General features: G+C 42.3%; 2 protein-coding genes across 7 annotated transcripts in view; both read left to right on the top strand.

The window, feature by feature from the left end:
* Nucleotides 1–565: 565 nt before the first annotated feature.
* LOC311060966 (circularly permutated Ras protein 1-like) overlaps nucleotides 566–23,823 on the top strand; it is a 28,561-nt gene continuing 5,303 nt past the window's right edge. For 2 of the 5 annotated variants that reach the window (XR_014602341.1, XM_084079398.1), the window contains exons 1-14: nucleotides 14,876–14,942; nucleotides 15,272–15,374; nucleotides 15,867–16,127; nucleotides 16,644–16,877; nucleotides 19,322–19,456; nucleotides 19,610–19,687; nucleotides 20,151–20,224; nucleotides 20,729–20,917; nucleotides 21,345–21,386; nucleotides 21,528–21,617; nucleotides 21,964–22,115; nucleotides 22,944–23,025; nucleotides 23,174–23,304; nucleotides 23,563–23,647. Coding sequence is in view for 3 of the 5 variants with exons in the window: in XM_084079398.1 (XP_083935524.1) it covers nucleotides 15,284–15,374; nucleotides 15,867–16,127; nucleotides 16,644–16,877; nucleotides 19,322–19,456; nucleotides 19,610–19,687; nucleotides 20,151–20,224; nucleotides 20,729–20,917; nucleotides 21,345–21,386; nucleotides 21,528–21,617; nucleotides 21,964–22,115; nucleotides 22,944–23,025; nucleotides 23,174–23,304; nucleotides 23,563–23,647 (1,644 nt within the window). In the remaining 2 variants the exon portion in view is untranslated. Of the gene's footprint in view, nucleotides 579–14,870; nucleotides 14,943–15,270; nucleotides 15,375–15,866; nucleotides 16,128–16,643; nucleotides 16,878–19,321; nucleotides 19,457–19,609; nucleotides 19,688–20,150; nucleotides 20,225–20,728; nucleotides 20,918–21,344; nucleotides 21,387–21,527; nucleotides 21,618–21,963; nucleotides 22,116–22,943; nucleotides 23,026–23,173; nucleotides 23,305–23,562; nucleotides 23,648–23,823 lie in introns of those variants that run through there. The other 3 variants (XM_084079399.1, XR_014602342.1, XM_084079400.1) reach the window with 3 other exon arrangements.
* On the top strand, nucleotides 4,368–14,580 carry LOC311060976 (protein kinase C and casein kinase II substrate protein 3-like). 2 transcript variants are annotated; one of them, XM_084079416.1, is made up of 10 exons: nucleotides 4,368–4,527; nucleotides 6,457–6,527; nucleotides 6,778–6,934; nucleotides 8,364–8,599; nucleotides 9,510–9,665; nucleotides 10,655–10,830; nucleotides 12,303–12,423; nucleotides 12,688–12,755; nucleotides 12,871–12,950; nucleotides 13,762–14,580. In XM_084079416.1, exons 1-10 carry the CDS (start codon nucleotides 4,503–4,505, stop codon nucleotides 13,872–13,874), a joined length of 1,203 nt encoding a protein of 400 aa, XP_083935542.1. In that variant the 5' UTR covers nucleotides 4,368–4,502; the 3' UTR covers nucleotides 13,875–14,580. The 2 variants fall into 2 exon arrangements, with proteins under 2 accessions (XP_083935542.1, XP_083935543.1); XM_084079417.1 differs by lacking the exon at nucleotides 4,368–4,527 and adding an exon at nucleotides 4,869–4,979.

Below are 23,823 nucleotides of genomic sequence, written 5' to 3'. Positions count from 1 at the left end.
ATACCCCTGTCCCCACACCCAATCCCTCTCTCTGTTGCCTTCTACAAAAACACATTTATAATTGTCAGAGAACACTGTATTTTTCACACCACTTGACAATCCTAATGTTGCCCTATTCCACACATTAACCCCCTCGAAATCTCTTATCAGAAAGGAAGCCTTTTTCACAGTGGCATACTTCTAGTACATAGAGTTAAACACAAATAATCTGGCTTTGTTTTTTTACATGCCAGTTAGCCGTTCCCTGCAGTGAATTCAACTGTAAAGGTGAAGATACGTCAGTTATAGGTCTACATGTAATAATGATGATGACAAAAAAAAACATAGTATAATTTAAAAACAGTTAACTGTGTTAATTACTAAGTACGTAAACATTTTTAAGAATCTCTGTCTTCCAAATAGTGTGGACAAATTATTTGAAGCTATTTGTTATTTTATTTATTTATTGTCTTTTTGTTTTTGTTTCAGCTTTGGTTTTACCTGTAGAATGCTTTCTATACTGCTCGCCGTGTTATGACATGCCCCCAACCCCACCCTCATGAAACTGACACATTTTATGCATATTCTCCGTGAGTACACAGTTATGAGTGTCCTCATTCTCATGCTGAGATGCCTCAATGCTACTTGTGTGACGGATGCTACTCAGTGACAGTGTGCAAATGGGAAAGTGGCCAGCGTGGTAGTGTAGAAAGCATTACATTCTATGATTTAACAGAGTATTTTAGGACTAGCGAAAAACATAACGAAGTATGACTATATACAGTAATGAGCGTAAGTATGCAGAGATAAGAGGTATATATGAAATTTTGTTTTAAATGAAATAAAGTATATATATACTAATTTAAAAAAAATATGATAGAGCTATAACTAAGGTGTTGAAATAAATGCTGAATAAACTCATGGTCTCGCCTCCATTCTTACCTGCCATACCACCCAAGGCCTGAGCAGCAGCTGTGGATAGGTTCCAGTGATCCTCTTTTTTTTTTTCTGGCAGAGTTGGCAAGCAGGTGAATCCACCAGGCCCCAGGTGGACAGGTTTGCAAGGCTCGGGAGGACGTGATACACTGACTGGTACAAGAAGTTGAAATGGTGTGGCCCCTCCTTCCAGAGTTGGAAGGAGGGGCCACACCACGAGGGGGGGGGGGGTACTCGGGGGGGGGAAAATGTCGGGGGGAAATCTCGGGGGAAACAAGTTAACAACAACACTACACTGACTACAAAACTGAAAAACGTTAATAAAAACAATATGCAAGTATAATCAATCAATCAATTATTCAGTGGTGGTCTCTTCATGTTGTAGTTTAATGGCTCAAGCTGCTCTCAGACTCAGAGCCCCTTTTATGCCAGGTGAGTACAGGTGATGGCCCAGACCCCCACACCTGGCACTCCTGGCACCCCATGAAGATAAAGGCATACATTTGCATCACTATAGGCGACGTCGCTCTGCTGAATGGATACGGTAGATTGGCTGCCTGCCCGAGTGAATGGACGAGGAGGTCCGACGGCCACTATTCTCTTCGGATTTTTTCTCTGCCTGTTTTTCAGTCTTTTACTTTATTTTCTAGGGGAGGCTAGATTTTAGTTGGGCAGGCGGCCGCCTGCCCTGCCTCTATGGTGGGTACGCCACTGACTAGGTATGTCATCAATATCTGCAGTTTTTCCAGGTTTCAGCTTTCTCATTGCAGCTTCATGTGTCAAAAGGCTCGGTGAGAGGCATGGCTGGTTGTGGTTGATCTGACACCACTGTTAGGCGGTGTTCTCCTGTGGGTCGTCTGCAGATTTGGCTATGACCACATGCTGTGATGCAAAGTTTACTGTTACTGTTGTGGTTATGGGTGGTATGGTTTGGTTTTAACCGAGATGGCCAAATGTGGTCTTTGCCTTCCTGCTGTTGTTTGTCGTGTCATCTCCTTCCAGACTTTCCTTCCAGTCTCTCCAAGTTCCATGGTAGTAGAAGAAAGGGTCATGTAGCTCTCAGCAGGATGCTGGATGTTTCTGATAGCCCAGGGATCTATTCTGTTTGGCTTCATCTTGGTATGTGGACCTTTTCACCAAGTATGTGAAATTAGGATGTGGTCGTATGCTGGAAATATGTGTTCGATCTCCTGTTGGAATCCTATCCAATCCACTTTATTTATTAAGCACATTTTACAACGCAAGGTTACCAAAATCATAAAAATCTAAATACACTACATAAGCTAAAACACAGAGAACAACAGCAAAAACACACATTAAAATAAGAAACAAAAATAAACGACAACAAAATGAGACATCACTATAGAACACAAGACACAGCAGACAGTGGAGAAGCAAAGACCACAGAACTCTCAAATGGGATCAAAAGCAGAGGTACAAAAGTGGGACGTAAAGGGATAGTTCACCCCCAAAATAACTTTTTTTTTCTCTATCGATTAGTCCATGGAGACTTGAATTCATGGAATTATTTTCTTTTTTTTGTCGCATTCCTAAGCCAATAATTTGATGACTGGCAGTGGTTCCGGTAGGAGACACAAAGAGTCTCCTTTGTCTCCTACCGGAACCGCTGCCTACCGGTCCGCTGGTCATCAAATTATTGGCTTAGGAATGCGACAAAAAAAAAATCCATGAATTCAAGTCTCAATGGGGTGGCTAAATGATTTTTTGCATCTAAAAAAAGTAATCTTTTGTGGGAACTATCCCTTTATGGCGAGATTTAAAGGTCTCGATGGTGGAATGACAACCAAACAACCAGCTTTCCGTAGGTTGAACCTTCTGCGGAATGGGACGGTTGTTGCTTGGAGCGTGGCTCTGGCAATTGGTCAGTGATGGGTGTGGAGGAGGACAGGGTCCAGGACTTCCTTCACAGTTGTGGATGATATTTCGCTGCTCACACAAGCAATGTTTGGGGTTACATCCTCATTTCCATTTGGCGCTGTGGAAAGATTTGGCTACAATTTACAATTTAGTTTGCCATAGTTCTAGTTTGGGGTAGTTTGGCAGCATTGTGCATTGCAGTCAGGTGTTTGGACCAGAGCCAGGTATCGACTTCATCTCCATCTCAGTTGTTGCTCTCAAAGCCCCAAGATCATCTTCTTCTTATCGTGTCCAAGATGTGCCCCAAGATGTGCCCCAAGATGTGCTGTGGGCACTGAAGTTGAATGCTGAAGTGGAATTTCCTCTCTTTTGCATCTCTCTGGTAGTTCTGTGTGCGGGAATGGGCTTGGGGGTGGCTTGTACACTGATGTGACAGAGACATTTAGGAGGGCAGCCATGATGGTTTACATGTGCCCCTTCAGTAGTATGGGGGGGGGACTTCTTCAATTTTGAGGTTTGGTCTGCTGAAAACAGCTGATGCGTGTCTGTGTTGGATCACTGCAACCAACTTCATTACAGGGATATTGTACAGGGCCGATGTGGGTTTCCTGTATGCAGAGTATGTCAAATCCTTTGGCCATCGTTTCCAATATGTGTGCCTTGCATCTGGAGAATCCTTTGATGTTGATTTGAGAGTGTGGGCCCAGAGAGGGGCAGGTATTTGTGTGACGCTATTGTGATCTGGAAGGCATCATCAGTATATTGGATAGGTATGTATACAGACATCGGCCTACTGGCCATATCAAATAACTCTTGATTATATCTTATTCAACCAGAGTTTCCCAAGCTGCACCAGGGAGGTCCTGTACTGTATCTGCAGCCCATGGAGTCACATAATTAGATGTTCATGTTCAGGATTACACTCATCTAGGCTAGATGTGTGTACTGTATGTGTGGGGAGGGGTGCTCACTGGGACAGTGGACAGGACACATCCATTGAAAGCGTACAGTTATTGTATTAACATACCGTACCGCTCGGAAAGATGCCCGTAGGGTGTGACAAACACAGGAAAAAAGAGGAGGACTGTGTGATTTAAAAGTTTCCTTGGACTGGGGCTGGTTTCCACCTTCTGCATGTGGAACCCACTGGCATACATCCAAAAGAGAGTAGGCCTAGGCCAGAGAGAGAGATACTATAATGGCTCATAGACTTTGACACAGGCACATTTCTAGGCCCCGCTGGAGAATGCCCGCTCACAAAGGAGTACAGGGCCATGTGAGCGTTGGTTCATGGGACCCCCCTCTCTCACACACACACACTCACTCGCTAATGAGCTCACATGATTGTGTGGCACACTGACACAGTACTGTGACTAACAGATTGTCAAAATGAATTTCGCATTCTCTCCCCGGGCTTGCCTAACGCGTTGGCACTACCGTTCATTAGCACCATATTGAGATGGAGGGAGGGACTGGACAGAGAGAGGAGGGGAATTCTTCCAGCTGTTTTTGTGCTACACAGTGGAGAGAGGGGGGGTAAGGGCAAAGGGGGATAGTCCAATAGGGGCAACACAAACTTAACAACACTCAGGACAGGAAGGGAGCCAGTCAAGTCCACTACAGGAAAAGAAAGGAGGGATGGTGAGACAGTAAGAGAGAAAAGCAGAAGCAATCATCCGTGGAATGAGTGTTAGGATAGAACACCACAGATGACAGGGGAGGAGAGCAAGAAAGGTATGGTGGTTCTTGTTTTGTTCATTTCTCTACCCTCGGCCAGTTGACAAGTGTTGCAATTACCTTTGTTTAACTTTGCTGCTTGCATCGCCTTGGTGACTGTGACTCACACTCACCCTGAGATCAACAATAACTCTCTATCTCCGTGTATGTGTGTGTGTAACTTTAAGTGTCAGGAGGGAATTGGGTCAGTGAGTGAGGAAAGAGTAGCATGAGTTACATAGGAGAGGCACACAGGGAGAGAGAGTGGTAGAGGGAGAGAGAGAGAGAGAGAGAGAGAGAGAGAGAGAGAGAGAGAGAGAGAGAGAGAGAGAGAGAGAGAGAGAGAGAGAGAGAGAGAGAGAGAGAGAGAGAGAGAGAGAGAGAGAGAGAGAGAGAGAGAAATGGAGTGAAATCCTCAGCAGTCCTAACAAGTGGTCACTTGGGTAATCACTGGTGATTCAAAGAAAACTGTAAGTGCGGGTTTGTCCCGGGCATGGCTTCTGTTTGGTGTTTACAAGAACACGAGAATTATTTCTCATCAAAGTCCTAGGGGCAGTTTGATTGCATCTTGAATTACAGCACGGCAAAACGCTTGGGTCTGGCTGTTTAGTCACGCATTACTAGGCAAAGGGTAGACAAATCAGTTGGTGCTCACAATCTACTCTTTTGTGCTCTGCATGATCCGACGTCAGTGGACAAAATTAGGATGTGAAAAGCGGTGTGTGTGTGTGTGTGTGTGTGTGTGTGTGTGTGTGTGTGTGTGTGTGTGTGTGTGTGTGTGTGTGTGTGTGTGTGTGTGTGTGTGTGTGTGTGTGTGTGTGTGTGTGTGTGTGTGTGTGTGTGTGTGTGTGCGAGCATGGGGGGGTCATCTGTTAAGGATCATGACAATAGGGTGACCTGATGGAATTGGTCAATACTTCAACATGACAAGAGAGAGAGAGAGAGAGAGAGAGAGAGAGAGAGAGAGAGAGAGAAAGAGTGAAGATAAACATGCAGTTCCTTTTTAAGAGGAGCCTGACTCTGCCTGGTAGTCAGAGTCTTGTGATGAGGTGTGGTTAGTCCCTCTCATGCAGCTCAGACAGGCAATGTGTGCAGCTGGCTACACAGACAGAAATAAGTCTGGATGTTAGTCAATGTTTATGCATGTCTCTCTCTCTCTCACAGTGTCTCCAGTACTTCTACAACACATTGGCCTTAGTCTTCACACAGTGTGCACACCGTCTGTCTGAGTTTATTCCCTTTTTAAGTTTATTCCCTTTAAAATTCTGCACCCAACCTTGTATGCCACAGCAAAAATCTCCTCCCTGGTAGGCTTGTTCTTGATCTCCCATACCATAATGGCAGGTGGGGTGAGAGTGTCAGACAGTTGAGGCTAATAGGCCTGGCATTAGAGCTAAAGGAAAGATGACCTTTCCTAGCTGTTTATTTTGGGACGGCTGCGGAGAGGAATGCCGGAGCGGCTGTTCTATTCCGGCTGTCAGATTCCTGCCCTATGAATTCCACCTCACCACTGGGAATGTCAGTCCCCTTATTCACGTATGCGCGGGGCTTGGGTGTATGAAAGCAACGGTTACAGTATAAATAACAGCTCATCAGAGTCTTCCAGGTTGCCATGGTACTGCGCTCAACAAGACGTGCTGCTAGGATTCAGAAGCCAATTACTTGATATGATATGAGACACTACTACGCAGTTTATGATGCAGTCAGCTCACTATATCTGGACATTACACAGGCAGACTGTAGTAACATATTGCCATTGCGCAGCCACTTGCAAAGCACACTGTTCCCAAAAGCATTTTTTGTTTTAATTCCATGCTTGTCAATAAAGTGTTTCTCTCATTCTGTTATGGTTATCAACTGTCCGACAATAGGAAGATGTTTATCTTAAAACCACTCAAGGAATTATCTGATGAAACAGCAATGACTTCCACTCCCTCTCTACTCCAGACAATTCCCCTATAATGGCGGCTCTCCCAAAAGATCCTCCTGAGGATGCCAAGAAGCAGAGCTTCTGGATGGTGAGGAGGATATTTTTAATGATACATTTGAGAAAACAGCCACATTAATGTCCAGCAGCAGCAGAAAGTGTATGTGTGTTTGTGCATGAGTGGTATGTACTGTATCTTTGTATGCATCTTTCTATAGTTATTTATCAATCAATCAATTTGTCTGTCTGTCTGTCTGTCTGTCTGTCTGTCTGTCTGTCTACGTATCTACCTAATACCCACCCCAATTTACCACTCTCTTTATGTTCCCTCGTCTACCCAGCCAGGTAATTATGATCGAACGGTGCACCGTACAAATCAATCCTACCAGGCCTGCAATGACATCATGGCCTGCTTCCTGGAGAGGGCCAAAGTAGAAAAACAGTATGCTCAGCAACTCAGCCAGTGGAGTAGCAAATGGAAGGCCATAGTGGATTCTCGTAAGTATTACAACAACAATGGCCGCCTGCAGAGAGCCACAATGACCTGAAAACGATATGCATTTATGCTCAGACATATTGTAGTCTGAAGTGCTGAAAGCCCCATTGTGTGATATGCCGCCTCTGTGGATAAGAAGTGGGAATTAAGCTATTGTTCTAGCTCTCCTCCTCCCCTTCTCACTCGTCCAAGAGACTACGACAGCCTAAGTGAGACACACATGGGGCCCTGTTTTCACGGTGCCTTACCCATTATCCCTAAACTTCTTTGCCATTTTTTACTATTTTTAAAAACATTTTCAAATAGTTCAACTAGCCGATCTACATCGACACGTTGTGAGCTTGTAGAGTGGCTATTTGAACTATTTGAAAATGTTTTTAAAAATAGTAAAAAAAAATGTGCCCTTAGGATAATACACCATATTAGGAAGCATGTGTATGGGAGCGGGTGAGCAGTGAGGGAGGTGTCGAGGTGTCTCAACAGACCTGGGAGCAGTTTGTGGAGGAGAGCCTGAAGTATTAGTAACGCCAGATTTCTTCTAAATATGCTTTAGAAAGGAGGGGAGAGGGCCGTGCCCGGACAATACATTGCCCCACATAATCCTTCTCCCTCCTCTCTGCCCTCAGTTTACTGTCTCTCCACTGTCCTATCTAAATAAAGCAACAACATATACAGCTGGTGTTTGCACGTACTGTATCGGCTGGCATCGCTATGTCTCAGTGAAACCTTCATGCACATGTGTTCAGGCCTTGTGGGCTATAAAAAAATTACATACCCATTCATTCTTTGTCATTTTAGCTTTGGCTATTCAAAAATAGCAGATATACAAGCTCATAGCGCAGCACTCGGTGCCACGCTACGAGCTTGTATATCTGATATTTTTTTGCCAAAGTATAAAATAATGGTTATAGTTAAAAATCTAAAATGACAGAGTGTGTGTGCGTTGCCGGATTGAATGGGTTAATAACTTGGTCTTGAGTGTGTGCCCCTTCCTGGCCAAGGATCGATTTTCGCCAGCCTACCAGCCAACCCCCACCCCAACCCCAAAGGCGTCTCTCCATCTGTGGTTATTGTAGATTAGAGCAGAATGATGAACACCAAATAGCTCCCATTAACTCATTAAGACCGATTCCACAAATGCCTTCTAAATCAGTAGTTCTCAAACGTTTTGAGAACTAAAAAAATACAAAGGGGCGGACCACCCACTGTAAAAAGAACAATGTACATGGATCCCACGTTATACCGTGTATATTAGGTCTGTTTCATCATGTGAAATCACTAATGCTCCATTCCCACCAAATGGATGCATCTGCCCTTGTTTGAACATTTCCAGTGGGCAGATGGAGATAATTATTTCCTCATTGGTTCCATGATCGTGACTCACCCTTTTGCTCTCTCTCAGACCTCTCCTTTTTTATCCCCCCTCCCCAGGACCACTGTACGGCTCTCTCATGAGGGCGTGGCAGAGCTTCTTCTCTTCCACAGAGCGTCTGTCCCTCCTCCATTCTTCCATCTCCCAGTCCCTGGTTTCAGAGGACGGGGACAGGATGAAGACCTGGCAGAAGGAGACCTTCCCAAAGAAAATGTTCTGCGGGTTCAAGGAAAGCCATGACAGCAACACAGGCTTCTCACGTGCTCAGAAGCCCTGGGCCAAAAAGTTGAAAAAGGTCTAAACTCATTACATCCTCATTTTCGAATAGAGAAAACCATACACTGTTAATTTAACCCTGAGAGTGCACAAGTGGAACCTTACGGGTCCATTTGGTTACATTTGCACACTCTGACTTACAAATGGATACACACACATGGATGTGTGTGTGTGTGTGTGTGTGTGTGTGTGTGTGTGTGTGTGTGTGTGTGTGTGAGAGAGAGAGAGAGAAAAATGCATTTTAATGCCAATAACATTATTTTGGCATTGTCTATTCCATTTAGCCTACACTCTTCCAACTAGTCTGTTTGTGCTTCATTTGATGTTGTTTAGTTAAAATGATGACAAAAGTGATGTAACGGTGATGTAACGCATTTCTTGGCATAGAAAGTAATGTTGCAATCCATCTCAATACTTTTAATTGAAAGTAGTTATGTAATATGGGCACGCATGTGCACTGTACACACACATACAGTATGTATCTATGTATGTATATACTGTATGTATGTGGGGTTGTATATATGTATGTGTATGTGGCACATACATTACAGTATGTGCAACAATGTATGGACCTGTATGCGTCTTTTGGTTTTCATATTGAGTGTTCCACACTGGTGGGAAACTGAAGAAGAATTTTGGAAAGAGATTCCAGGGGCCTCAATATATCTTTTATGTGCATGTCACACCCTGGATGATTAGATTACTGCACAGGGAGGTTCTGCATTTACTTTTAGCCAAGGGAGGTCGATGTTAATGAAAACAGGCCTCTATGTATGTGTGTGTGTGAGAGAGTGTGTGTAACACATTTAAAGCATAAAAAGCACAATTCTTATTTAAAAAAATGTGAGGTTAGGAAACAGAATAAATACATGTGTCTGTTTATAATATAGTGTGTGTCATGTATTAAGTAGCGTGTTGTTCTGTTCTAGCTGGACGATGTGCGAGGAGCCTACCACAAGGCCTGCCAGAAGGAGAAGACGGCCATAGACAAAGAGACACAGGCCAAGGAGAACACGGAGATGAGTCCGGAGAAACTACAGAAGATAACGTTGGCCAGAGAGAAAGCCACAGAGGAGAAGGAAAAAGTGAGGAGAGATGTTGACACACAACACCACATGACTGCTGCTGAGCAGGAGGTCACCACATCCATCAAAAGAAAAAGGGGATTAGAGGGGGTCACTTTATCCCCTACGAAACAATGGAAGTTCACCGTTCACTCGCTTACTCCGCTCACATTTTGCACACGGCCCCAAATTTCCCCCGTTTCGTCTGATGAAATCTCACTCAGCGAGACACATCGCATTAGTAGAGAGTATCAAAGTGATTCACGGGGATGATGTTTATTCAGCTGACATGCAGTGTGACTCTATTATGAGGAAGCCTCCGAGGGAACTGATCTCTCCAAACACAACTCCTCCAGCCTTGAAAGTAATTGTTTTATTCTCTCAAGCCGAGGCTCCTTTTATGGCATGTTGTTGTTACCATGGCCGATGTTTAAGCAGACGTAGATCATAGGTCCACAAAACATGGGGACGGCGAGGAGCGCCAGAAATGATTTACACATCTCAGAACTAGCATAAAAGAGCCATATTGCAGCCATATTGGAAAGAAATTGGGCCTGTTCCTCACTTCCTTCACAGGCCTGACCAATTATACTAATTAAGGCTCTGTTCCATTTAGTTCCAGTGGTTCTCAAACGTTTTAATTTCAAGGCCCCCATAACTCTGAGAGTTACAGACCCGTAAGGGGGCCATTTGGAACCCCCTCAAGGAACCATGAGGGTACCTGGACCACACTTTGAGACCCACTGGTGTAGCAGAGCGTTCAACTTTCCAGTGAGCCAACATGCACAATATCAGCACACTGACTCTGCACACTGACTCTGTTTGACCTGAATAGAACAGCCTTAATCAGTATCATTGGTAACACCTGCGAAGGAAGTAAGGAAGAGGCCAAATTTCTTTTCAATGTGGCAAATGTGCACAGAGCCTATTGGTGCTGTCCCGGGAGGAGGAGGAGGGCACGGTTAAGATTTTGGGACGGTAAAATTGACATCTTCATGGGTTCCTTGCAGGTCCGTGAGCGCTATGAGAAAGGGCTGGAGGACGTGACGTCCTACACGCCTCGCTACATGGAGGAGATGGAGGCTATTTTTGACCAATCACAAGAGGACGAGAGGAAGAGGGTCAGCTTCATCAAGCAGGCCTTCCTCTCCATCCACCGACATCTTGACATCACCAACAATGAGAGGTAAGGGGTCACATGCTTCTTTCTTTTTCTTTCTTTCTTTCTCATCCTATTCCAACAAAAGTTTTCAAGTGCCAAATAAATGAGATATTAACCCTGCCGTCACAATTTTGAGCATAGATGAATAGATGAAATAGATTTCAATAGATTTCATAGATGAAAATAAAATAAATAAATACAATGTCTGAAAATATCAGATCTACAAGCTCACAATGTGTCACTAGACTGGGTCTAGCACAGGATGATCATGATTAATAGCTAAACCAATTAACCTGTTAAAAAGCCTATCAATGGAACCTACTGTAACAAGTTCACACTTTTGGGCCTGGTGTGCATGTGTTAGACGTGCCAGACATGTTCTAAAACCAGACTTCACACCTGCATATCTCTGAAATGCTGAGGAAGGCTTCTTTCTGCTGCTGTGCATTGCGTTAATAAAAGGGTTACATATGTATTGCCCTTTTTGTGCCTTTTGGATCGGCACATATTCTGAAGACTTTGAGTTGAGCATGCCAGTTTCTTGTTCAAATCACACTTAATGACAGGAGGGGAAAAGCAAAAAACTAGCCTAGTCTTTCTATCCTTAGGGCGGAGAGCAACTGTGGTTGAGGCAAGGTATAAATGAGAGAAATTATGTAGGCATAGAAAAGGGCCTTTTCGTCAAGTGATTGGGCATTGTTTGGCTAATGTATGTGTGCGTGTGCATGTGCCTGCTCAGTCCTGGCTGCAAATGAACTTATTAACTGCATTGATGACATCAACCACTAGATGTCCATGTCCCTAACCTTTGTACAGCAGCTGAACAAAAGACAAGTCTGAGATCCTAGCAGTATATGCTGAAAGTCAGAGGCAGGAGTTTGATTCATTCCTATTTGATTTGATCTCTCGAACACAGTGAGCAAATCAGTCACCTATAACACTCAGGATTTTGTAGTGTGGTGTTATTGATTTTTCTAAATCATGTCACCGCTTTTTATAATTTAAAGAACAGCTCCAAAGCCCAGTCTTATTTTGAAAACTGGTGCATTCCTCTCCAACAGGTTAGATTACTGTAATGCCACCAACGTTCAACAAACATTCAGTGTTCAAAAGTTCTACTTTATAGTCACATCAGAAGTTTATACCAAGTATATACAGTAGGAGTGGGTGACTTTATTTTGTGCAAGCTTCCTTTGACCACAATTAAATTGTTAAGTAATTAATGAATTAATAAAAGGGTTCAGAAAATGTGGTACTGATATATTTACATAATCAAATATTCAATAAACAGTGCATGTTCTTCAGTTTACTATTTGTGAGAATGTGTTGTCAGTCTATTGTGCAATCCTTGCTGGACTACCTGAAAAGACTGAAGTCTCTATTTCAAGAGAAGCTGAACACATGACTCCTTAGGTCACTTCATTCACGTCTCTCTCTCTCTCTCTCTCTCTCTCTCTCTCTCTCTCTCTCTCTCTCTCTCTCTCTCTCTCTCTCAGTGTAAAGACGGTCTACAGTGAGCTCCACCACACCCTCATGTCTATCAGTGACCAGGATGACCTGAGATGGTGGAAGAACAATCATGGGCCAGGCATGCCCACTGACTGGCCAAGGATTCAGGTGCTTTTGAAAATGATCATTACTGTAGGAACAGCCCTGTATACCTTGTTCTTCCCTTGAAACACTGTAATACACTAGGGTGAAATAATATAGAGAAAGTACAAAATGTTCATGATCAGTTCCTAAGTCATCTTTAACCCGAGTTTGAGTGTATCGCTAACATTCATCTCTGAAGATTCACCAGGGATCCTCACAGCATCTGTTTCTAACATTTTGTTTGATGGAGGGCTCATTAAACTCAGGTCTATATGTGTCTTGCATCAGGAATGGGTCCCACCGGTTAAAAAACTGAAGAGAAAGAAGCGTGACCAGAAAGTGAACGTCAACCGGCCGTACGTTAACCAGTGCAGTTTGTGACAAACAGCTCTGAAATTCAACTGTTCACATTGTATATACAATGTTCTATTTCTTTCGACCCTCACTGTTCTGCCCTCTCTCCTACTAAAGGGTGATGATCGGGGGCGTGAAGGTGCGTGCTTTGTACGACTACGTGGGAGAAGAGGGAGATGAGCTATCCTTTAGAGCAGGTGACACAGATTTGGTGTGATACCGTATGATACTTTACACCAGTGATTCTCATGATTTTTATTTAATATAAAACAATTCACATATCACAATCGATCGATCGATTATTAAATTAAACACCCTCTGAAAATGCACGTGGCCCACCCATCTGACCACTTAACACGGCTGCTGTGTTGAATGGCCAAAATGGCTGCCGTATTAAGCTGTCAAATGGGTGGGCCGCAAATGCTTTCAAGATTTTAAAGTGGGCCCTGATCCAGAAAAGATTGGGAACTGCTGCTTTAACGAATTTAAGACAAATAACAAAACAAACAAAACATGTTTCACGATTTTTCCCAAAGAAATTGCAGATCTACAAGCTCATAGCGCTGCACTCGGTGCCGTGCCATGAGCATGTATATCTGCTATTTTTCAATAGCCCAAAGAAAATAATGGTTATAGCTAAAAAATCTAAAATGATACAGTAGCCTATGCGTTCCCGGATTGAATGGGATAACCCATTAAGACCAGGAAAGAATCTGTATCATTTTAGATTTTAGCGTTGGCTATTACAAAATAGCAGATATACAACCTCACAGCGCGTCACTTTGTGCCGCGCTGAGAGCTTGTACATCTGTTCTTTTTTAACATTTTTGATAAATCTTGAAAGTGTTTGAATTTTTTAAAATAATTTTGAATTACAAAAACGTTTGAGAACTACTGATTTAGAAGGCATTTGTAGAATCGGGCCCACAGGTTGGGAATTGCTGCATTAAAGGTATTGCTTGTCATGCATGATAGTCTAGTTTTTGATTCCCAAAAATGTGATCCCAGGCGAGGTGTTCCTGAAGGTTGAGGAAGAGGATGACCAGGGCTGGTGTCGAGGGGTGCTCAGCGGAGGCAAGGAGGGCTTCTATCCAGCCAACTATGTGGAAGTCGTGGAGTGACGTCCGATCATCAGTCACATGTCATGAACCCAGTTTTCACCAAGTGCATGCCATGGGGGTTACTTTGTTGTTTATATAAGTTCATGTGAATTTATTTTTATGGTTTTCAAATCTCTCTAAATTTATCTTGATTAACATAATGATGTCAAAAATGCTGTTACAATGATTCTGATGAAATGTGTGGCGTTAATGTTCCCAGACTGTATAAGATCAGATTTCGTTATTTACTTTAAAGGTCTAACTCATTTGGTTCCAGTACTTGTGCAATATGAATTAATTTATCACTGATTTCAGTGCACTGGGTGCTTTCTGTGCAAGTGTGTGTGTGCGTGTGTGCGCGTGTGTTGGTGCACGCGTGTGTGTGTGTGTGTGTGTGTGTGAGACGATTGTGATTATGAGTGAGTGTGTATGTGCACACGTGCGTCAACAATTTGTGTACAAGTCTATATGCTTGTTGGTTGATGGCAAAATAAAAGTATTATTTGATATTTATCCTCTGTCACATAGTCCAATATTATTTATTCATTAGGTCATAGAAATAAATTATCCTCTGCTCATGATGCACAAGACTTACCCAGGTTTACAAAGACGTGCATATAAGTCCAGCTGATGTTAGTTGATAAATTAATGTTTACATGATAATTATTATACAGAAGGACAGAATTCCTTTCGACATTAGGATTGGATTTTCAAAATAAAAAGTCTAACTCAACCTTGTGTGCCCCCAGTGTCATTCTTATAGATGGGCCTACCTACATAGTGGATAAAAAACATTTAAACTGTCTTCTCCTTTGACTCCATAAAACGGCTCTCAGTTCTCCTTATCTATCACCTATCCATTTCACGGCACGCCCACTCTTTTCACATTCATGGAATGTTTGACAAACATTGGGCAATGTGCAATTAAATCACGGGCTGAGTTTGCTGGGCAGCTGTATGTTGGAAGAAACCGGTTGCTCAAGCTGTTTGACATTACAGTATGACAAGACAAGACGTCAGGTACTGTGCGACTGGGAGGGATTACTCATACATACAACAGTCATTGTCCAAAGGACTCAGTGAGTACAGGTATGTCTCAACTAGTATTGTTATTTTTTATGTGTTTATTTAATCAGTAGGCCTATTCTTTTAATGACAATAATACCAGTCTGCCAACTTTTGGTGCGTACTGTATTGTAAATTCTACTGGTGGTAATGGCTACATTTGCTTTATTAAATGGGCGTAACCTTAAGCAATGCATTAGCCTATGTGTACATGCTTGTAAGATTGATGATTGTTCTTGATTAAGTGAGTGCTTTAATTGGCTGTCTATGGTAAAAGTGTTAGTTGTTAAATGTATGTTTATGTTGGGTTGAAGTTGGCTTTGTTTCATGACTGTTTAATCTTTAACTGCTAGGTATCAAAGCCAATGGAATTTGCCAGTGGGTTTGTTTATGTCCCACCATCAGCCAATCAGAGAGAGGTTCAAAGTGCAAATCCGCATGTCATCAAACGCTCAGGTGAAAATGTTATTTCAAATATTCAGTGACAGTTTGTGCCTATGGTCAGTACAATACTAGGCTGCTCACAGCAAACTAATCCAACTCTCTGTGTTTAAGATAATGTTCTCAGATAGCCTAGGCCTACTGTAAAAGCCACCTGAGTCTCACTTCAATCGCTGCAGTGCACATAGATGGTGTAAGCTACCATTTTAGCCTACTTTCACTGTCTGCATCCTAATATATAATTCACATGCATGGCTGCTGTTCTCTTATAAGATAAGATAGGATATAACATGAATGGCCCCCGAGGCAAGCTGCATAAATTATAGCAGACTAACGCGATATAGATGAAGATAGAGAAACAGTGTGCAATACATTTGATGTGATTTGGTGCAGTACCAGGAGGAATCTGCAATATGTCAGTAGCCACAGTTATTGTATGTACAAAATATGATGGAGAATATTTCCATTACAATCTTAAACCGATCCTTTTTCTTGTCATGTTTTTAGCCCTCCTCCCTCCCATTAACAGGGTCCGTCCTCGCACACCACCCCCTCCTCCTCCAACACACTCAACAGAACACAACCGTCCAAAAACCCTCCCTCCTGCCCAGAAGTTCCTTGAGCACGTGTGCAAGAATGAAGAGGTGACGAAAGATGCAAAGCCTTCTTCTCCTGTGTATGTGAATGCAGCCTTTCACCTCAAGACAGGAGCAGGTGCCTCTGACAACAAGACACAGGATCAACTGATGACACCACCTCGAAAGACAGGTACCCCATGTTTTACACTAAACAAGACTGTAGATATGTCTGTATTTTACGTAAGTAATTTATTCTAAAGTGATTAGGATTCTGATCACTAACCCACAGTTCATTGTAGATTCTTTTCAGGAATAGGCTCTATTCACAGCAGCCATATTATGAAGACATTCACAGGTGTTACCAATGATACTAATGAAGGCTCTGTTCCATTTAGTGTAGCACAGTGGTTTCCACGACCCCCATAACTCTGAGAGTGTACAAATGGAGTTACACACCTGTAAGGGGCCATTTGGAAGCCCATGAGGGTTCCTGGACTCCAACTGTATACCCAATGGTGTTTCCAGTGAGCCAACATGCACAATATTAGCACCCTGACTCTGTTTGACCAGAATGGAACAGAGCCTTCATTAGTATCATTGGTAACACCTGTGAATGTCTTCATAATATGGCTGCTGTGAATAGAGCCTATAGTGATGAACAAGGGTGGTGTATGGCTTAACACTGTGCCCTTATCCATTTCATTAGCCCTTCTTCCACCCCACATGAGACCTTCAGCAAATAGCCAGTCCCTACCTTACAGCAAGCCACTCCCGTCCCCCAGCACACACAGTCAGACATTCACCTATGACCTTCCATTCACCCATGAGCCTGACACTGCCGCCCATCCCTGGGACCCAAACTACTCATATAACATTCCAGAATGCACTGGGGGAGAGGCAAAGTCACCAGCTGCTACCAGTGTCTCAACACAGAAGACAGGTGAATGGACTCTATAGGTTTTCACATAGATATACATATTCGTTGGCCGCTGCGGTTCACTGGAGCGATGCGTCATCATGGATGCCATATTTTGAGTGGAACTGTATGTCTATTAAAGCAGGATCTTCTTCTTCTTCTTTTTTTGGCTATTTCCCATCGGGTCTCCACAGCGGATCACCTGTTTCCATCTGCTTTTGTTCTCTGTGTCCTCTGTCACTCCAGCCACCTGCGTGTCCTCTCTCACTGCATCCATAAACCTCCTCTTTGGCCTTCCTCTTCTCCTCTTGCCTGGCAGCTCCATCTTCAGCATCCTTTTCCCAATGTAGCTCTCATCTCTCCTCTGCGCATTCCCCAAACCATCTCAACCTCACCTCTTTTGTTTTATCCCCAAACCTTCTAACCGGGGCTGATCCTCTAATACAGTAATTTCTGATCCTGTCAATCCTTGTCACTCCTAAAGTGAATCGTAGCATCCTCAATTCTGCCACCTCAAACTCAGCCTCTTGTCTTTTCGTCAGTGCCACCGTTTCCAAGCCGTACAGCATGGCTGGTCTCACTACTGTCTTATACATCTTCCCTCTCACTCTTGCTGGTACCCTTCTGTCACAGTCACATAGTTGACCCTAGGTATTTAAACTCCTTCACCTTCTCCACCTCTACTCCTTGCATCCTCACTGTTCCACTATCCTCTCTATCTTTCAGACACACATATTCTGTCTTACTCCTGCTGGCTTTCGTTCCTCTTCTCTCTAGTGCATGCCTCCACCTTTCCAGACTCTCTTCAACCTGCTCCCTCGTCTCACTACATATCACGATGTCGTCCGCGAACATCATAGTCCACGGTGCCTCCTTCCTGACTTCATCTGTCGACCTGTCCATTACCCATGCAAACAAGAAAGGGCTCAGAGCTGATCCTTGGTGTAGGGCAGGCCTACCAACCATCCGTCACTCCTACCGCACTCCTACTGTACTCTACCCATTCCTGACTTCCTCATGCCATTCTTCCTCTCTTGGCACCCTATCATAGGCTTTTTCTAGGTCCACAAAGACACAGTGTAACTCCTTCTGTCCTTATACTTCTCCATCAACACTCTCAGGGCGAACAGTGCATCTGTGGTGCTCTTCCTTTGTATAAACCCATACTGCTGCTCGCCAATTGTCACCACTCCTCTTAGCCTAGCTTCCATTACTCTTTCCGATAGCTTCATGCTGTGGTTCACATCAGCTTTATGCCTCTGTAGTTACTACCACCCTTGTTCTTAAAAATTGGTACCAGTACGCTACTTCTCCATTGTTCAGGCATCTTCTCACCTTACAAGATTGTGTTGAACAATCTAGTGAGGAACTAACCGCAGTTTCTACCAGTATATCATCTTGACCAGCCGCCTTCCCATTTGTCATCCTCTTCATAGCTACAAGCTGCCCTCCCTTCCTCCTCCCTAATCTCCCTCACTTTCTGGTTCACTACCCCCCTCCTCCACCATCATCCCTTCTCTCTCTCTCTCATTTTCTTCATTCATCAGCTCCTCAAAGTATAATAAATATAATAGTAATAATATAATATAGGGGTGTGCCGATATATCGTCCCGCGATATATCGCGATACGTTTTCGCGACGATATGTATCGTTTTGGGAAAAAAAAATATCGTTTTGAATTTTTTTTTTTTTTTTTTTTTTTTTTTTTTTTTTTACTTTTTTTTTTTACAATCATTATAATCAGGCATGCAAACAGCCCCGAGGTGAAAAGGGTGACAACATGTTTTTTTTTTTTGGGGTCAGGTGTCACACTATTGCCCTATTTGGATTGAAAACGGCTATTGTAGCTGAAAAGCTACAAGTTTGCATGTCTGAATAATGCAAAAACAGAATTATTTTTTTGCATTTACTTTTTTACACCCCCATATATTTTCATAATGAAAAAAGTGCGTATCGTATCGTATCGAAATCGTATCGAAGTTGTGAGCCAAATATCGTATCGTATCGTTTGGTGAAATTAGTGTATCGGCACACCCCTAATATAATAATCATAACTCGCTGAATTCTTAACTGATTGTATAATTGGGTTTTCCTGAGAAAACACCTTATCTTACATAGATAGTAACAGTAATGGTTATAGAACAGAAACACTTTTTTATTCTACTTCTACTACTACTTAGAAGTACTACTTCTATACTACTTATTATACTTCTATACAACAGGCATATGTCTTGGAGTTATGGCAAACTCCACTCCTTAATATGGGGACGGCGTTGACGGCGGCCCAGTGGCCAAGGAGGCGTCTGCCTATTTATGTCTATGGGTTTTCACCTTTGTGGTCATTTTCAGTTTGATTCAACAAACCTGCAGACTCTAAACAGGTGATGATGATTGGCAAAATCAGCATCACCTGTTGAAAACAGAACAATTCAACAAATCAGTTCTGCCTCTGTTGTCCCCAACCTCAGCTCCACCCCTCCCACCCAGACCCTCGTTCATGAAGTCAATGCCAGAGTACCTGCTGTTGTTGCCTCCCGCTTCAATATCCTCCTCATCCTCTCAGAAGAACCCCTCATGCCCCTCTCCTGAAATGGCTCCTACTGGTAAATGTTTACTTTTGATACATTTTTAAATTCTTTATATTTTCTTTTTCTGTGGCTTTATCTATAATCTGTAACTGTTTACTGGCTGCTGTGACAGCACAATTTCCGCTCAGGTTTCAATTTAGATTAACCTTATCTTCTTTCACGGTGCAGGTTCAACAGAGGGACCTTTACCGGGTAATCCAAATGTGATCCTTGTCAGTTTGGGAAAACTGGTTTCAGATGAAAATGGTTGGTAAACAAGTGATATTTCACATAAAATAAAGCTCAATACAGTATAGTACTATACACATAGTGAATAGTAAATAGGCTATACAAAATGATGTACCAAATGTGCAGAAAATATCTTTGGTATGACTCGTCAAGGATTGAATACCGACCTCCCAATCTCAGGGATGACACCCCCTAATCACAAAGTCACACTGAGCTGGTAAAACAATGTCTGTACATATGACTAAATGACTAAATATGGTTAAGTGGGGGTGTAATATAGACTCTGATAAGGGGCAAGAGGTGGTCAGTGTTAGTGCTTTCACAAGAAAATGGTTGGTTAAACCTCACCCTCAAACCAGTGTAATCTCTCTTCTCGTCGACATTTGGTTGATCTCAACATATTTTCATCTAAAAATGTTTATGTAGCCACTGAATATTAGCCATTGATTATTTCTTGATTAGTGTATGTATATATTTCCAGTGGTAACCATACAAGGAGTGCCCACCACCTGTTCCCAGTGTGGCTCTGTACTGGACTCCTGCTATGACAATGTGGTAATTAGATCTTAGCATTTGACCTTTACCTCTTTACATTTATACTGCAACAGATATCCTATGTAGAAACATTGATGTTCAAATTATATTTGTTACTGTGAATGTCCTCATCAAGCAAATAAAGGTGATTATCTTAACCACTTTCATCCTGTCCATATATTGGGCATGTCATAGCATAGGCGGAAAATAATATATCAAAAATATTAAATCTACAAGCTCACAATGTGTTGTAATGCGATGAATCATGAGCTTGTATATCGGATATTTTTTTAAAGAAAAATTTAGGGCATGATGAGTGGTTAAAGTGTTTATTTTACTCTGCCTTTTTCTGCCGTTGTCATCTGTTCCTCTATCTATTTCTAGACATTAAATATTGTATTATTACTTATTATGTATTATCTGCTACTGTACTAACGTCTTGACAAGGTCTCCCCAGTATAAGAGATCTTCGAAGGCATTAACCAATATGATAAGAATCACTTCCATCACTATGTTGAACTGCAGGTTAAGGAGTGTTACTTCTGTCAGTCATGGGAGCCAACAGAAGCTGGCACTGCCAAACCCCGCTGTCCTCAAAATGGCTGCCAGGACAGCCTCTTCCTGTTGAGCCCCGATGAGAAACTCCTGTCGCCTGACGACACCTTGCTCCTCTTCTGTATTGACATCTCTGGCTCCATGAGCATAACCTCAGAGGTAAGGTCGTTTATATCAGTGCTTCTCAAACATTTTCATGTCAAGGATCCCCAAATGTATTTGGCCACAGACCCCCATCCAAAAATATTTTGTGCCAGGGACCCCCATACAAGATTTGTGTTGTTAAAATGTTTTAGAAATATTCAAAGATTCTCAAGATATTTGTAAAAGAGCCGATGTACAGTTTATAGGGTTAAAGTGGTTAAAGATTATTTTAATGCTACATTGACTAATTCAGCTGGGGACCCCATGGAACTTTTGAGAACACTTTGAGAACCAGTGTTTTACATCACTTGCTTAAAGTTGGGTTTTATTTTACATCTACATATGCATCTATACCTTTTTCAAGAAATGTCACCACCACATCAATTTGGTTTTATGTTTTATAACTAAAATAAACAATTGTGCCCTTTATCCATCCTTAAAGGTGTCAGAGGGAGGGCAGCTTTTCTACAGGTCCCGTCTTCAGGTGGGGTTATTATCCTTAAAGCAAATCTTTTAACTCAAAAGAATCGTAAAATATGCAAAGTATACAACCACATTGCATTCCATTCCCTGGTAGATCTACAGGTAAATGCTGTTATTGATAAAAAATCTCTTTTCAAACCAGTATGTCCAGGAGTCTGTGTTACTGTGTGTTCAGAAACTAACTCAGGAACAACCACATGTACGAGTGGGTCTGATCACCTTCAACAATCAGGTAGGCAACAGAAACATTTGAGCTCCATTTTCCACTGATGTGGACTTTTACCAAAGCGTCTTTTTCACGCCTGAATAGCTGGTGGTGACAGAACAGGCAGCCAACTTAAATGTTTACCTGTAATTGAAACATTTCTAATGACACACAGCGCTGGGATCAAAAACATGTATTTATATTATCATACATTTACAAGAATTTGCCAAACTTTTTTTTCTTTGGGCAAATTGTATACTTATTATGGTAAAAAAAAAACATATTTAGTTTTGTATACTATAGTTACATGTAAAAGAATGTGAAATTGAATTATGCAGACAACAGCAAATATCTTGAATTATATGTGTTTCAGGTGACGATACATGGTTATGAGGAGTTCACGACCCGTTTCCTGATGGGTGCCGAGTTGATTGACAGCGAGTATCTGAAGGAGGCTGCCTTCAGCTTCCCAAGTCCACCTCCGCTCTCACGAACCAAGGACTACCTGCAGAGAGAGGTTCTGGGGTAAAGCAATGGTTCTGAAATATTTTCATGACAAGGACCCCCAAAATGATATGTAATTGGCCACGGACCCCCATCTGAAAAGATTTTGTGCCAGGGACCCCACGAAGAGAAGATTTGTTAAAGGAGTAATTCACTGAAAAAATGACTTATTTTCTATCAATTACACACCCCATGAAGCCTTGAATTCATGAATAAAAACAAAACGCATTCCTAAGCCAATAATTCAAGGCTTCATGGGGTGTGCAATTGATTGCAGATTCCAGATTTTTTATTTTTTGTTTTTTTGGGTGAACTACTCCTTTAAACATTGTTAAAATTATCTCAAGCTCACAATGCATCACATCAAGGCACATTGTGAGCTTGTAGATCAGCTATTTTAGAATGGCCAAAGTATAAAATACGGTCAAAGTGATTAAATGTAATCCGCTGGATCCCCATCAAGGATCCCTGGGGGTCCGAACCCCAATTTGAGAACCACTGGTTTAAGAATGACTTTTTGTTCTCATAATTCACTTCGATTAATTTATATAACAGTAGAACACACTGTAGGAGAATATGTCGAATGGTTTAACCTAGAAGATCAGACATAAATTACACTTTGTTTCAGTGAGATAAAAAAAACTTTTGGATTACAAAAATATTCTTTCCACCAGGCAAACAAAAACGAAAAAGCGGAAACAAAATCAAGATAAAAAGCAAAAACATAGGATCACATCATTTTATGGATAAAATGCAGGTCACAGTTGAAAATATAAATTAAAACAAGAAGCTACAAGCAGCTAGAAATTAAAATAAGATCAATTCAAATATACCTAACTCTTTTTTAAGATTATCAGAGTGCGGAGCCACAGCCCTGGGTCCAGCTGCACTCCTCACCGTCGCAATGGCCTCCAGGCAACCAGGTTCAAAGGTAAGTCTGCACCCTCAGTCCTCTGTTCAAATACCTAATTTGTCAATGTTTATTGCTGATTTCTAGACATGTATCTATTTTTACCATATTCCTATCTGTACTTCTGTGTTAGCTATTCAAACACCACCTATCTTTGTCTGTTTCCAAGGTGATAATCTGTACAGATGGAAAGGCGAACACAGAGTTGGGCAATCTAGAAGTGGAAGACAGTGATGCTCGCACTCTTCTGTCATCAACCATTTTCTACCAGGATTTGGGGGAATATGCTGCCAGACAGGGGTTGGTACAAATCTCTACATCCATGTCATGAATGTGAACAACTGTGGAGGGACCACACAGATACAACCTTCAAAGAGGTCACATGTTTTACCTGAATCGGAAGTACTGTTGCCCGTCCTCCTAATATAATTGTTTGGAGAAGCATAGTGCTGCTAATTTAGGAACATATAGGGTGGTTAGGACCTCTACTATAATGGATACCACAGTAGGTGTGCTGCTGCAATGAGATTTATGGTGAAATAACCTTTTCTTCGCTAGTGTGACAGTGTCTGTGCTGTCCATAGAAGGAACAGACTGCAGGCTGGATGAGCTGGGGAGACTCGCCGATCGCACAGGCGGGAAGGTATGACAGATAATGACACAATGTTGTTCTTGGCAAGCAACGTTGTATTTTTAAGACAACGTATAAATTAGGCTCAACTGTGTCAGACTCTGTGTTGTGATGAAGTGGTATGCCATGCAATATCAGCCTTCAAATCGTTAAAGTTTACGTTGGGTGTGTCTCCTGTCTTTTCCCCT

This window comes from Gymnoscopelus microlampas (genome assembly GCF_963454915.1).
Source record: "Gymnoscopelus microlampas genome assembly, chromosome: 14".
Taxonomy (NCBI): Eukaryota; Metazoa; Chordata; class Actinopteri; order Myctophiformes; family Myctophidae; genus Gymnoscopelus; species Gymnoscopelus microlampas.
The sequence above is the reverse complement of the archived record's forward strand: the minus strand, read 5'-3'. Positions and strand labels throughout refer to the sequence as shown.

Bases quoted from the DNA above. Each gene is read 5' to 3' on its own strand.
- LOC311060976 (XM_084079416.1), top strand. From the start codon at position 4,503: ATGACAGGGGAGGAGAGCAAGAAAG. The intron at 12,424-12,687 runs GTGCTTTTGAAA...GTCTTGCATCAG, and splicing joins CTGACTGGCCAAGGATTCAG to GAATGGGTCCCACCGGTTAA. The intron at 12,756-12,870 runs GTACGTTAACCA...CTCCTACTAAAG, and splicing joins AAAGTGAACGTCAACCGGCC to GGTGATGATCGGGGGCGTGA.